This window comes from Myripristis murdjan, chromosome 10, assembly GCF_902150065.1.
Source record: "Myripristis murdjan chromosome 10, fMyrMur1.1, whole genome shotgun sequence".
Lineage (NCBI taxonomy): Eukaryota > Metazoa > Chordata > Actinopteri > Holocentriformes > Holocentridae > Myripristis > Myripristis murdjan.
Genome location: NC_043989.1, coordinates 1,786,113 through 1,802,666, shown reverse-complemented (window position 1 = coordinate 1,802,666; position 16,554 = coordinate 1,786,113). Strand labels below are relative to the sequence as shown.

Below are 16,554 nucleotides of genomic sequence, written 5' to 3'. Positions count from 1 at the left end.
CTGCTGGGCGTCAACACGAAGGCAAGCTAACGAACCTGCAGGTGGCGATGTAATCACAATTGGATTAAAATCCATTTTGGCTCAATCCGATTAGAAGGCGACCGGGCGACGAGGCGTTCAGGTGTCGACGGGCCCTGACGCCGCCTTCAGGGCCTCGGAGGAACGCAGTAATTACAGTTAACTAAAACTAAACTAAAACTAACTGAAACGAAAATAAAAACTAGACTTCTGAAAACTGACTGTCAGAATGCCGAATGTTTCTGTGAGGAGTTTCACTTCCAAATAAAGAAGAATCAAGAGCTGAAATCCTTCCGCTGCTCAGAATAAAATAAACAGAACGAGTCAAATCTGGAGGCTCAACGTTCGGGCGGCCGTCACTTCTTACCAAAACTATTTTTAATCGAGTTGTTTTCTGTAATAGTTCTCTCATTTCCTATTCTTTCTTTTTTTATGTATTACTGACTCATTTGCTCGTAACATCCGACTTTCTTTTTATTCTCTGTAGTGGTTTATTATTATTTTTAACAGTCGTATTAGTTGTATTAATAGTAGAAGCAGTAGGTGTGCAGCCTTTTGTTTTGCAGTGATTAATACGTCCTGTTTGTACCTTTCTCTGTACGTGAGTCATCAGCGTGTCTTTGCACCTGTTTCACCGTTACAAAAATCTATTTATTATTTTATTCCTATTTATTACTATTAGTATTTATTACTATTCATGTCCTCTGCCCGCCCATAACTTTATTTTTCAGTTTGGTTCAATCTGAAACACAACAAGGCTGGACTTTCGCCTGTACTCCATCAAACCTACAGCCCTACAGTCTCATCATCATCATCATCATCATCATCTTCATCATCATCATCGTCGCCCGTGCTGTAGGAAATGTGTTTTGGAGGCAGCCCGGCCCGCTGAACATTTCTCCCCAGATCACATCAGACTGGCTGAGCCCCGAGGGCCCGCTACAGGCAGATGGAGACACCCAGACACATACTACCAGGCTGTGGAGGGGTGAGTGTGTGTGTGTGTGTGTGTGTGTGTGTGTGAGTGTGTGTTTGGCAAGGGATGCTGGGACAGGTACCCCCCTCCCCCAATATATGCACACACACGCACAATCTGCAAAGCTAGCCCAAATCTCTGGAGGTACAACAGATACTGCAGGCCTCCTGGAGGCAGTGTGATAGATGCTACCTGATGTGAGGTGGTTGGGGGTGGGGGTGGGGGTGGGGGTGGGTGGCGGGGGGTTAGCTTGGGGATGCAGGGCCAGGAACCCCCCCCGCCCCGCTCCACACACACACCGCACCCACCCATGAAGCTAACCCAAAACCCTGGAGGTCCTAGCACAAACTGGAGGCTGAGTTGGGGGGTCCAGGGATGCAGGGACTGTAAACCCCAGACAGATAAATACAGGCAGAGAGCAGGTTGGAGAGGGTGGGAGGGGTATTCGCTAGGGAATGCAGGGGCAGGTAACCCACCCCCAAACTCCCTACCCCCATGTCCCGCCCACAAACTCAACAAGGACACTCGGATCCCACGGGACAGATCCTGCCTTACCTTCTCTGGAGGCAATAACACACATACACCCACAGGCTGGGAGGCCCAGGCAACACGGGGCATGTCCCTGAACGCCTCAAACACCCCCCCTCCGGTTCATCCCACCTCACCTCTGCCAGGGGCTACACCTCCTCTCCGGAGGCTCCTACCCAACCAGAGGCTGGACGTCCTGGGACGGGGCTGAGGGAGGCCGGGACAGCCGGGTGTGTTTCACTTACAGAGGTGCTGCCACACATGAGTGCAGGGGGAGGGGCTTATAACACAGAGGTACCTGCCTGCTCCACCCACCAGCACCACACCTCTCTCAGGTGTGTGAGGTCCCAGGCTGATATTAGGCACAGTAACACTTTATATTAACAGCCATGTAATAAATGTTAGGTAATAGGTAATAAGGCCCTTATAAATCCTGTATAAGATGCTTATTAACATTAATAATTATTAAAAAGGCTGTATATGTGCATGGATAATAGCATGATTAACACATCAACACGTTTATAAGGACAATGCTTTAAACATGTTTTGTAGTTACTGGCTCTAAAGTGAGAGCAAGTTTATTAAGGTTAAGAAATCCTTTATTATGCACTTATTCATACTTAACTTCTTCATAACTAACCATGCGGTTTGCAGCTGCCACATCTGGAATGAGCAGTGTGTTTGGTTAACCCTCAGACACAGAGGGATGTGACTGTATTTGACAACCTGGTAATGTGATAACTGTTTTATTACACACCAGCTCATAACTTTCTATCATATTTGATAATACAGTATGGAGTGCTATGAAAAACACCACATGGACATGCAAGCAAAGCTAAAAACTTGATTTTCATCAAAAAAAAAACAAGTATTTGTTTGACCTTAATAAAACAGCAATGAAAAAGCTTAGCAATGGTTTGACAATGACATAATGGGTAAAATAGCTAAACTCAATAAATTAGTTTGTAATATTGTTATAACTAAATATAAGAAACTTTGAAGCTTTTCTTAACATCCATTAGCAGTTTATAAAGTGTCAAAGAATAAACGTGTTTATAATGCTGTTGTTAATACACTTAGTTTTATTAACACTTACTAATGTTAATAAGCATCTTATAAAGGACTTACAAGGCCCTTATTATCTATTAATTAACACTTATTACAAGGACCTTAATATGAAGCATTATTCCCCTTGCCCCACCCCTCTGACGGCTCCTGTACCAGAGGCTGGACGTCCTGGGATGAGAGTCCAGGGAAAGCAGGGTCAGCTGGGTAAACCCCCCCCCTCCCTCTCCAGAGGAACCTGGATAGATGCTAACACGGGTTTGGTAAGGAGGTAGGGGGCCTAGGGGACACATTAGGAGGCACCTAGCCACCCACCTGCCTGCCCCGCCCACTCGTAGAAAATAAACCCTCTTCTCCGGAGGTCTCAGATGGATATTAGCAGAGATTTTGCAGGAAACTTACATCTCTGGAGGTACAAATCCTTGCTTCCCTTCTCTGGAGGCAATAACACTGACGCTACCCCAGTCTGGGAGAGCCGGGCGACATGGGACACACGCCTAAACACCGTTAAACCCTCCCACCCCAGCCTACCCCTGCAGGAAGGTACCCCACCTCTCTGGAGGTTCCTGAACCAGAGGCTGGACGTCCTGGGACACGGCTCAGGGACGCAGGGTCAGCTGGGTATACAGCCCTTCCCCTCTCTGGAGGAACCCGGATAAATGCTAACACAGGGTTGGGAATGCTGGGAGGTAGGGAGGGGGCCTATGGGACATATGAGGAGGTACCTACATACCCACCTACCTCACCCGCCCACATGCAGGAACCAAACCCACTTCTCCAGAGGGCTCAGGATGCAGGGAAGTTAGGGATGCAGGGCCAGGTAGTTCCCCTCTCTGGAGGTAAAAATTTTACCCCAGGCTGGAGATGCTGGGAGGCTGGGATTGGGGCGTGGTGTTATGGGACACATGGAGAGGAACCTAAAGCCCCCCTCAGAAAGTTACCCAACCTGCCCACTGGAGGTTTGAGGTCTTCGAATGTGTCTGAGAGATACGGGGAGAAGTAGTTAAACCCCACCTCCCTCTCTGGAGGTGCAAACACTGACGTGTACAGTCCTACCACAGGCTGGGAGGGGTGGGGCAGGTAAGGGACGCTGGGCCAGGTACCCATCTAGCCCCAAAAGAGGCTAACCCACTTCTCTGGAGGAACCAGAGCAGATCTCATCACAGATGGGAGGATCTGGGAGGCTGAAAAAAGTTGTCTGGAGGACACATGGAGAGGTAAAGCTGACGCTCCTCTCTGGAGGAACCCGAAGAGAAAGTAGCACAGATGGAGACTGAGGCTGAGACTGAAATTACCCAAATTACCCAGAGTGTCCTGGAAGGGCGCTGAGGGAGAACAGGGACAGGTAGTTAAACCCCTGGTCCTCTCTCTGGAGAGACAAACACAGACACTGTCGGAGTCTGGAGGCGCTTTCAAGCTAAATCTGTAGCCCCGACGTTCTAGAAACCCGAGACGGAGCCGAACAATCTCACGTTGGAGAGTTGGGTTTTTATTTCAGACGAACGAGGGTCGGCAGCGCCACCACGTTGCCTCGGATTCTCACCGCACGCCGCCGTCCAACCTGAACACGGCCAGCTGGCTTACCTGTCGACTGATGTGAGGCAGGTAAAACAGCCGTGGTCGAGGTCAGGCAATCCAAAAAAAAATGGTGGATTTTAACCTCAAGAGTTTTGGTTTAGCAATTTAAGTCTCGTTCACAAAAGAAAAGCAAATACTGGGTGCTCATGGCTGAGTAAAACAAAATAAAATGATAAAAAAAATAATAATAATTATAAATAAACATATAAACACAGTAAATAAAATAAAACAAATATATTTAAATACATTTTACATTAAATAAACTTAAATTTAAATAAACTTTACAACATGTTCAAGGTGAATTTTGCTGCTGATGATTTGGACCAAACCTAAAACCAAAAACTGAAAGCCCAGCAGCTCTTCTGTTATTTTTTAAAATTATTTTCCATCATAAAGCAAGATTTCTGTTCAAATTCATCCAAAAAGTCTTGATAAACTTTAACAAATGTAATCAGCTGTGACGTTGGACCTGATGACGTTCAGACAAGCCAGAGACAGAAAACGTTTCTGAGGAGCGCGGCCGGCGGCCGGCGGCTCTGCAGCCTCACAGGCGGGAGAGGAGGAGCGGCTCGAAGCGGCGGCCGCCTCACAAACAGCCGGCAGGTTGTTTTTTTTTGGTTTTTTTTCCCGGACGGACAGAAAAACGTTGAGCAGGTTTCGATAACGGCGAGATTTAAAATTTTTGGAAAGGGTTCAGTCTGCTGGACGAAAAACACAAGGTGACTCATGAAGAAGTGAAGATTACAGGCTGGATGGGCTCACTGCTGGTGCACGCTGTGTGTGTGTGTGTGTGTGTGTGTGTGTGTGTGTGTGTGTGTGTGTGTGGAACAGATACCCCACTGTAAGCAGAGAGGGCTGAACCACAAACACCAGCGCTGATACTTCCCTGCTCAACCTCAGACCTCAAGGTCATCTGGCTGGTGCACACACACACACACACACACACACTCACATACACATACACACACACACACACGCACACACACACATGCATGTGCACTGTTGGGAAACAACTTGGCTTCTCACATTTTTTATTACGCACAAATAAGTGATGTAATCAATAATCAGTTTTATTTGTGTGAATATGGTGTGAGTGTGTGTGTGTGTGTGTGTGTCAGAGGGGAGGCTTGCATTGTTGCATTTGATAAGATGGTGTGTGTGTATGTGTGTGTGTGTGTGTGTGTGTGTGGAAGGAAATGTATCTAAGCGAATAATGTAACAATAAATAAAATTAGTTTTAAAGTTTAAAGTTCGGGTTATTAGTGTTTAGGTCCATTGGTGTGTGAGGAAGTTTTTGGGGGGGGTGAGTGTGCGAGTGTGTTTCAGTGGGTGCACTGGCATGTGTGTGTGTGTGTGTGTGTGTGTGTGTGTGTGTGTGAATGCAATAATCAATAGTTGACTGGTTATCGGTGTTAAAACTCGGCTGAGTGTCGTGCTGTTTGTTATTCTGGAGGCTGCTGCTGGAAAAACAGACGGCAGGAAGTCATGGGATCTGATCACAGCACTGTAAACACACACACACACACACACACACACACACACACACACACACACACACACACACACACACACACACACAGTGTCAGCCATCCCTCTTGTCCTCTGTGCTATTCCTGTTACTCGCGGTCACATAAACTAAACACAAATCTAAAAACAGACTGAAAAAGACCCCCTCTCTCTCTCTCTCTCTCTCTCTCTCTCTCTCTCTCTCTCTCTCTCTCTCTCTCTCCCTCTCTGTCTGAATGTGAATCTAATTTTAAAGTTTAAAATTTAGAGTTTGGTTGTGAAGCTGCTTTTCAATCGGCTGCTGTTGAAGAGAATGGAAGTAAACACGGCTCCAGTCTTTGTCTTCCTCTCTCTCTATGTTAGAAACCTGTGTGTGTGTGTGTGTGTGTGTGTGTGTGTGTGTGTTTTCTTGGTGAATAATTCAGGCTGAAGACCAGGCCACCTGCTGAAGCGTCCAACCAGCCGCCATCCATATTTTACAGCCTCAAACCACAGCCCCCCTAAACACACACACACACACACACACACACACACACACACACCTCTAACCCCAACATCCTCATCACATGCCCCAAAACACACGTGACGTCACGTTTCAGCATCAGGCTGACGTGGTAATCTGATAGCCTGATTGATTACAGATTGATAGCAGAAGTGATCAATACTACAATGGTTTGTCATGGGAAGAGCAATATCAATATAAAAATCAATACAAATATGAGACTATAATGCTTCACTGGCATGAAATGATCACATTTCTGAAATATGTGGATCATTTTACATTTTTACACACAAGTTTGCTTTTTATTGATTTTGATTGACAGACTGGCTCTCTATGTTTTTTTTTTTTTTTTTTTTTTAAATAAAGCTTCTAATAAAAGAAATAGATGTGAAAAATAAAATGAACAAATTCAAGGATTTAGGAAAGGAAAAAAAATCTAAAAAATATTATTATTATTATTATTATTTTAATTTTAATTTTAATTTTAATTTTAATTTTAATTTTAATTTTAATTTTTAATTTAATTTTTTTGTATGGACCTTGAGTCTGGAATAAAGCATATCTATCTATCTATCTATTATTAAGTACTAAGTATTTGGTGAATCTCTGATTACTGTTTTTTTTTTGTTTTTTTTTTTTTTGAAAATGGCCTTTCTGTTCAGTTCATTCATTCAACATTTATTTAGACACATTGTGATCACATGAATATTTTCTATCAAAAAAAGTGGCATCAATCAAAACAAATGAAGTAAATCAAGGCGCTGAAGTGACGAGGGGCCGATCAGCAGCTGACAATCAGGATCCCAATCAATGAAGCCCAGTCACACACTACCCATGATGCATTGCCGCCGCAAGCCACCCGTCCATGTCGGCGTCATAAAACCCCATTAACACATTGCCCCCCCCCCCAACCCCCCCTCTATCAGAAACACACATAAAACTGCAGCTGAACTCGTGTAGCGGCACTTGGCCTCCACTGTCGCCACCGTCACCCCGATCCCCGCACGCAACCCCGCGCCAAATTACCCATAAAACCTTGTGGCAACCTGCGGGCCCTCCTCACGGCGACCCCCCCACCATCACCACAACCACCCCTCCACCCCTCCACCCCCCCGACTCATCTCCTCCTCTTCATCGCTCTCTCCCTCCTTTCAATTTTAGCCCGGCTGCCCAGTAATGTCCTGCTTTTATTGTAAATCTATACTCTTAATCTGGTCGGCTCCGATGGGCCTCGCTCGCCCGATCAATAGGCTACGATTGCTGGGAAGGGTCCAGAGGGGCAGATAACCCCCTCCACACACACACACACACACACACACACACACACAAACACACCCATGGAGTTAACCCGTCCCGAGTCCCTCAGTCCAATCTCCTCCACACACACACACACACACACACACACACACACACACAGAGATAGTACATGACACACAGCGTGACGTGTGCAGTGTGAATCAGACCCTCTGAGGCCACATCCACACAGAGATGTTTCTTCTCCTTTCTTTCTTTCTTTTTCTTTTTTTTTTTTTTTTTAAACACAACTTTATTTATCTCTTAAAAAAAAAAAAATCCACACTGGAGCTTTTTGTCAACATGAAAAAGCAAACACACGGATGTTTTTGCCATCTGAGAATGTAAAATGTAGTGCAGCGGTTTTTAGGCTGCATCGATTTTCCATTTCCATTCAGCATGTTCCTTTTGGCTTATTGGTTGAGGTTACGTCAGGAAACAACACACTCCCTACCTCACACCTACCCCGTCTCATTAAGGGTTAGGGTTATGTGTACGTAGATTATGGCTAAGATTCAGGAAAGGCTGCAGAGAATGAATTTAAGTAATTAATTAGATCTGAAATTCAAGTGTATTCAATGTGATGAAGCTCTTTTTGGAGTTTTTGGAGGACAGAGGTTGTTGGAGAATGCGAGCGAACACGTTAAATTAATCCTCAGATTACAGTAAGATGAAAATCACACGGTGCCAACACGGCCTGTAGCATGTGGCTCACGTGTAATATCACGGTTCGCCTACGGTCATATTTCACTGTACACAGTATCCAGTTCACATGCTGTTGGATTCAAACTTGCACTGAAAAGTCTCTCGTGTGTGTTTTTTTTTTTTTTTGTGCACTAAATAGCATGTTAGTATGGAATTTCAGACGCAGCCAAAGTTTCATCTGGAGTCTGAACAGCGACGGAGCAGAGCTCATGGCTGTGGCTCCCAGGGCGCCGGGCTCTGGAAAGGGTGGAGATCTCCGCCTCGACGTGGACGGTTTTCCCATCTGCTCGCTTCCCAGAGGTCCACGACCTGGGCGTCATCCTGGACTGCTCCGTCTCATTCCGGTCTCACATCCAATCCATCACCAAATCTGCTTTAACGGCCTCAGAAACATCCCTGCCTTCACTCTCAGACCCTCGCTCACGTCTCCATCACCTCCCGTCTGGACTGTCGCAGTCCCAGGTACCCAAAGCCTGTCCAGGGCTTTGCTGGGTACCTGGGACCCCCACCTGCTCTGGGTCCAGGTCAAGTCTCCAACAAAATCCTCCTCCTCGTCTACAAATCTCTCCATGCTCTTGCCCCCCAGTGCCCACCTGACCTCCTCCAGCCCTCACTGCAGAGTATACAGTTATTACAGGTATTACTACAGAGGATACAGTTATTACAGGTATTACTACAGAGGATACAGAGGATGCAGAGTATTTTTCGTATCAGGTAGGTGAAGTGTCTGTTGTTTAAATGCAGAGATAGATGCAGCCTGTGTTGTGTTGTTTGTTCCCAGCTTGAGTTAGAGCGAGCCCGGCTGCTGCCCGGCTGCTGCTGCCCGGCTGCTGCTGCCCGGCTGCTGCTGCCCGGCTGCTGCTGCCCGGCTGCTGCTGCCCGGCTGCTGCTGCCCGGCTGCTGCTGCCCGGCTGTGTGTTTCCCAGCTGAGCTCTGCTGCTGCAGCCTCCGTGGCATTTTGGCTATGCAACTCCCCCGGGAACATAAAACATCTTAATTGCAAGAACAAGACATTGTGCAGGAGTTTCTTTGCAAATGATGATTAATTGTGAAAAAACTTCAGCATATAAAAACAGCTATGAAAATAAAAAGCGTTTCCCTTTCCCTTAAAGCTCCAAACTCGGCTGCGTTTAACGAGCCCGAGCTTCGCCCTCTGCTCCGTCACACACTGCCATGACTTTATGATGCAGGAATGGTTCTTCATAATAACTTCCCATCATGTATATGGACTTTCTCTGAGGATGTTTTGGGGGGATTTTAAACCCACAGCAGTGCAGGTTCACTGCGTGGGGTCTCGACCAGCGGAGCCATGTTTTCACCACAGCTTCAGAAACAGCTTTTCAGCATCGCTCACACAGGATTTATCAGCACGAGTGGAAAAAAAAAAAAAAAAATGTGTCCATAATTCAGATGAAACATCTAAAAATGAATGGATCTCCATCTGAAAGCACAAAGAACCTGAAGAACTTTCATTTGTTACCCTGTTTTATTCATCTCCATTTCTTTTCTACAGAGATGACCTGGAGGCGGAGTCTCCTGAAAGGCGTGTGTGTGTGTGTGTGTGTGTGTGTGTGTGCCGGGGTCAGAGGTTGCTCTCCATCTTTCCACTTCCCCTCTCTACAGATGACATCAAAGCTACAAATGCTGTTAGAGGAACAAGTGGTGTGTGTGTGTGTGTGTGTGTGTGTGTGTGTGTGTGTGTGTGTGTGTGTGTGTGTGTGTGCTGCAGGGTTCATGACTCCTATGTAAGGCCTGACCATTAAAGCAGGAGGTTGATGGTCAGATAGCAGAGGAGGCGGAGGTGTGGGGGGGGGGCGAGGGGTGGAGAGGTGTGTTCTGGGTAATTAGCGCTCGCCCCCCACACTCCCGCACCCCCGCACGCCGTGACACTCTCTGGCGATTTATTGCCCCGCCCGGGCGACTTGGCCACCCATCTAATTGCAATATTAGCGCGTGATGACGACGATCCGTCAGCGGCGCTTCCTGCTGCCTCGGCACATTTCAGCCATTAACCGACGACCGGAGAAACAAAACGCCGCGCCGGATTGGACGGTCCGACCTCTGAGAGGAACATCGCCTCGCATTTACACCCCCAGCTACACCCCTCGCCTACACTTTACACTTTACACACACACACACACACACTCCCACAGAGCAGCGAGGGCCTGTTAGCGACGTGAGCGACACAAACGACAGTCAGTGAGGAGATTCAGATTCAGATTCAGAATCAGACTCATCCAGGTAACCACACCTGGCAGAAAATTATCTAATGTTTCAAAAAGACTTACTTTATGACTTAGTGCTTATTTTTGTCAATTACAATCACCATTTTTGGGTCATTTGTATGTCATTTTCAAGTCTATAATTATCATCATTATAAATCAATTTTTATGTTAAATTTGGTTCTTTTTTCTCCCAATTTTCAGCTTGTTTGTTTGATTTTATTTATTTTTATTTATTTATTTATTTTAATTTTCTTCAATTTTTATTTATTTATTGATTTTAATTTTCTTCAATTTTTATTTTATTTTATTTTAATTAATTAATTTATTTATTTATTTATTTGGTTATTTTATTGGCCATTTTGTGACAGTTTTTTGCTGATTTTTTTTTTTTCTGCAAAATTTGAGGTACTTCTGTGGTACTTCTCCTGTCATTTTCTTGTAATTTAATACAAAGTCTTTGAGTGAAGTCAAGTGAATTTGCTCCGGGTTCGAAGGGTTGTGTGTTTCAAGCTGCTGAAGTGTTTCTGCTGGCTGCGTCGGATCATCACAGCTCATAACCGCAGGATGAGGCCGAGCAGCCGCCGGAGCACGGAGCAGACACACTTCATAAAATCATCACCGCCAGACCAAAAAAAAAAAAAAATCATCTGCACAACATCAGCGTTCAGGCAACAAAACCTCGAGCCGTCTGGTCTGCAGCGCTCTGAGACCTGCAGCCGGGACGACCCCCTGGACGACCCGCCACGACCCCTGGGCGTCCCCGGACCCCACTTTGAAAACCGGCAACGTTTAGCTGATCTAGAGGAAACCGACTCTATGTGACACTGTAACATAGATCTAGACAAAACAGACTCAGAAATATGCACATACACTTATGCATACACACACAAGCACATTTACATATTCATTCATGTACACACACACACACACACACACACATGCACATTCACACACACACACACACACACACACACCAGTTTGAAGGTGGAGTTTTGATCACCCATTCTTTTTTTCTGCCTTTTTCATTCACAGCCCGTCCCAACACACACACACACAGACACATAGCTAAACACACACACACCTAAACACACACATGCACACATCTAAACACACACATACACATGCACACACACTCGTGTCCAGCCTCAGATGTTGATTTACTGCAGCTCAAGTCGCATCGCTGCATTTTAGCGGCCTATTAAGAGATGCAGGATTTATCACTGCGACCACACACACACACACACACACACACACACACACACACACACACACACACACACACACACACACACACACACACTAAACATAGCATATAAATCAAAATGGGGCAGGTTAGTGTATGAATGTTTTCTGCTTGTGTGTTTATGGTTGTGTGTGTGTGTGTGTGTGTGTGTGTGTGTGTGTGTGTGTGTGTCCTTTAGTGACCCATCATGCAAATCATGTCTATCAGTCGTCACTGTAAAGCGGTTAGTGTTGTGAGTTCACGTCTCGCTGCAGTTAATCAAACTGACTGCAGTGACACACACACACAAACAGCACACACTCACACAGCAGCACACACACACACACACACGGCACACACTCACACAGCAGCACACACACCTGAGCACAAAAACAAGCCTATTTCTGTTTGGCTCCACACACACGAGTCTTCCTCTCAGGTGTGACATCACTCTGCAGCTCCACAGGTGCAGCAGGAAGGAAAGGGGGCAGAGATATTTTGGGTCTTACCTGGCCGTGTGTTTGAGCACAAAACAAACAAACTGTGTTGAAATGATTCAGTTTTATTTACTACGTTTCCATGGCGACCAGAAGCCAGAGAGTTGTGAGTCTAACCGGCGTCCAGCAGGAAAACCACCAGTTAGCAGAACCCCAGTACACCTGCACTCCCTGATAACTCCCATTTTCTGTAATGTTACCATGGCGACAGCAGCGCCACAGCCAAGCTCCGCCCCCCGGCTCTGACTCCTGTCCGCTCTCTTTTCCTGCACATGCTCACACGTAAAAAAAAAAAAAAAAAAAAGCCGTCTCAGGAGCGTGAGTCCGGGTTTCTCCAGCTGAAATCCACCTGTTCTAACCAGCTTTCTCTTAATCCCTTAATCCCTGATTATAGAAAACATCTTTCTGTTTCCATGGCAACTCAGATCAGAGAGCCGCTCTACGTGGCGATGAGTAAACACATGTAATCCAGAATTTGACAGAAATTATAAGCCCTGTTAAGTGCTGGTGAAAGCCTCTCACGGGCGTTTAAACACAACAGTATTATATGATATTTAGTGGATTTGTTGACCGCAGCAGCAAAATTAACTAATTTGGAAAATATGAGCGTGCTCTATACCGTTTACTGCATTTTGTTTTATTTAAGTTTATTTAGTCCCAGGCTTAGATAGATTTTCTACTTTATCACTGTATTCAGAATTAAGGATTTTCATTAATCTGCTCCAGTGGCCTAAAACAAACTTGAGTTTATCACCGATTTCGTTTTAACCTCAGTGTTTACGGCTAAATTTGTTTTTTAACTTCTTTTATTTTGTTCCATTATTTTGTTGTGCAACTTGCTTCAGCTTTAACATAGCAATTTGTTTTAACTTGTTTTAATTTTCCTTTAAAGTTTTATCTGTCTGACATACATAAATAAACTGACTTCATTTGACTTGACTAGGTTGGGTTCTGAATATTTAAGCCATTTTTTTTTTTTTTTTTTTCAGTTTCCTGTCACTTTTGCTGCTGTAAGTTGCCATAACTGACCTGCTCATTACCGTCACAGTCATACATTTAATTATGAACTTTATTTCTGTAGCAGCTTTCATACAGGGGGTGTAGCTCTGTATGAAGCTGACACCATGAATGCTTCTAAGTTTTTTGGGGGGTTTGAATGAAGCTCGGACGGAGACGCCGCCGCAGACGAAGAAAGTTCCCAACAGAAAACTGAAACCTTCTGGGTGACGACTCTGACCACCACTACCCAGAATGCCTTGTGGATGTGCCAGGTGGGGGTGTGTGTGTGTGTGTGTGTGTGTGTGGAGGGGGGGGGTCTGATATATGGAGGCCATCTCATGTGTGATAGAACACACAGAGAGGTGACAAAACCTCTAACACCTATCAAACACACACAGAGAGGTGAGAGGACAGACCGTGTGTGTGTGTGTGTGTGTGTGTGTGTGTGTGTGTGTGTGTGTGTGTGTGTGTGTGGGAGGGGGTGCAATGTATGGACATACATGTGTGTGTGCATGTCGCGAAAAATGTAGCGCTATAAACAACTGAACGGGATTAGGAGGGAGTGTGTTTTGTGTTAACACGTGTCTGTGTGTGTGTGTGTGTGTGTGTGTATTTCTATGACTTGTGTGGGTATTCAGGTGTGTGTTCTTCTGTCTGTGTGTATAAATGCAAGTGTGTGTATTTATGAGTGAGCGAGTGTGTGTGCAAGTGTGTATATAAGTATCCCCGTATCCATGTTTGTGTGTATCTTTGTGTGTGTGTGTGTGTGTGTGTGTGTGTGTGTGTAAAGGTGGGGTGGGGTGGGGAGGGGGTGTTCAGTGTCTCATCCCCTGGCCACCGTCCAAGGCCTCTCTAACGAGCCAACACGGAGTCGCTAACGACCCCCCCGACCTCCTCGAAGGTCATTGGCTCCCACCGACGCGACCCGACCAATCACAGGCGGGCGTTGTGACGGACAGCCACCGGCGCCAAGGACACGGCGGGCGGAGGGATTAGAGACGGAGGACGGAGCGGCGCGTGACTCTCATCTGGATGTGAGATTTATTGGATATTATGGTTAATATTAATAATAATTATCTAATAATAATAAGTTGTTAATATTGGATGGTGCCGTCGGTCTCAGGTCATGTTTTTTATGAGCCGATGGCATTGATCAAAAATAAATGAGGGAACGATCGCTTCTTATTTTCTACAAAAAATTAATAATTTCCTGTGACAGAGTGACGTTCCAATGTCACTGATCACTTGAGTGGCAGCTCGTTGCTTCGTTAATCTCGTTATCACTCGCCTCGTCTTACGCTGCCTTCAGGTCACGCGGGAAATACCAGAATCACAGCAGAGCGAACATGAACGAGCCAACGACGCGGCAAATTTGTAATTTGTTTATTCTGGGCTATACAAATAAATAAAATTGAAATAAATTGAATTAAATACAGCCAAGGAGATTCATTTTAACGCCACAGGCTTCTCAAAAAAAAAAAAAAAAACCTTAAAAACTGTTTTGGTCTTCGGTTCAGTGACACAGAACATGCAAGTGGAAAAAAGAATAAAAAAAAAAAACTTTAATTTAAAGATTCAATGTTGAAGATTTGAAAGATTGAATACAAGTAAAAAAAAAAAAAAAAAAAACTGTTTTGAGATGTCATATGAAAATAATGCGACAACTAATTACTTTTCTGGGAAAGTAATAACTGAGGTAATGTCATACTTTTAAGGACAGGAACAAGCCGTGTGTAAAATTATTGCTTTTAAATAAATTATTATTCGGCCTCTGTTCATCACTCAACAATCAAAACAAAGTCGAGAGGCCGAGAGGAGCAAGAGCCAGTTACTGTTATTATCACTTTGTCGTCAGAGTTCATCGTTTTGGTGAAGAAATAATAAGTTTACTGGCCGGGTAACCCGTTCAGACAGCCTCCTACCAAAGTGCATTAAAAAAACAGGCGGTTTGATAGTTATTGCTGCTTCCCATCAAGGTAACGCCTGCCACGGAGCACCAACCGAGACATTTCATGTATTTTAATCCACGCTCCTGAATTCTGCATGAGTTTTAACACCGATTCTTCATTTATTTTTAATGCGTTATCAATTTTTACAGCGGGAATACCACCTGAGTGACAGAAGCCTTCAAACAACAGAGATCACTGCGGTGCATTCACTCATGGCCGTCCACAACCTCTTATGATAAACATGATCCTTCAGCGATGCAAACATATCACACACCGAACCTTTAAATCTGCAGACTGTCTGTTTGCTCGCTGTCATGAAACACATTTCCAAAAACTGTCCTGCCTGTAAAATCTGCCCAAAACGTCTCTGCTCTCCGGGCTCTCGGCCTCAGCGCTGCCGAGACGCCCGCCCCGCCGTTCAGTTTGTGTTTCTGTTGAAGCTCCGCTCGCTCTCTTCTGACAGCTCATCCAGAAAAATGTGCGATCAGGTTACAGCGAGAAAAAACTCCCAGAGACTCCACCTGATGTCAAACCCGAGTCCTGCACCGAGACCCAGGCCTGAAACCTGAAGCCTGTTTGCTTCCACACAGAGAGCGGTGAGTGTGTGTAGTGCATGTGTGTCTGTGTGTGTGTGTGACAGTGACACAGAGATAAAGGCAGACAGAGATAGCCGGTCAGAGAGAGAGAGAGAGAGAGAGAGATGGTGATAGAGCGACAGTGGGTTATAACCAGGAGAGTTCCTACCTGTCGATGATGACGGGGTCGGACGGCGTCTCGTTGCGATTTCCGCAGCTCTTCTTGTCGCAACACCGGCTGCACGAGAAACACACACACACACACACACACACACACACACAGTGAGCATGACCTGCTGTACATACACACTTTTGACATTTTCTCAACTCAAGAGGAATCAAAACTCTTTATCGCTCCGACAAGATCAAACTTATTGACCTGTGAGAGAGCAGCCACACATGGCAACAGGATGCAGCAAATAAAACTAAAATATGAATTAAAAAAAAAAAAAAAATAGAGTGATTGATTGGATTTTAACATTTTAAGTGCACGTGCGGCCCTAAAGAACGACCACCTGTTCAGGTTGTGTCTCATTTCATGTTGAGTCAGACTCCTGAAGGAGGCGCCGCGGTGACGGTTTAACTCTTCCTCCGCCACAGAGGAAGCTGCCATGGTACAATTAGCGGCTGCTGTCCTGCCTGCCAGCCCGCCGAGCCCCGTGCCAGCTCCCCCGACCCAACACACACACACACACACACACACACACACACACACACACACACACACACACCGTGTCCAGCTGGGCGGGTCCAGGCCAAGGTCACTGACTGTTGGCGGAAAACCAGAGATGGCAGCGCTGCCACAGACCCCCCCCCTCACCCCCCCTCACCCCCCCCTCACCCCCCCTCACCCCCCCACCCCCGATGACCCCCGCTGCCATCGCCCTGACAACCAGCCAGTCAGCCCACTGGCCAA

The 16,554-nt window shown here is 45.7% G+C and overlaps 1 protein-coding gene across 2 annotated transcripts in view; it reads right to left on the bottom strand.

The window, feature by feature from the left end:
• The window catches only part of LOC115366116 (transcription factor COE3), a 168,123-nt gene that overhangs the window by 114,873 nt on the left and 36,696 nt on the right, over positions 1–16,554 (bottom strand). For both annotated transcript variants that reach the window (XM_030061373.1, XM_030061374.1), the window contains exon 6: positions 15,808–15,876. In XM_030061373.1, the coding sequence (XP_029917233.1) occupies positions 15,808–15,876 (69 nt within the window). The remainder of the gene's footprint in view (positions 1–15,807; positions 15,877–16,554) is intronic.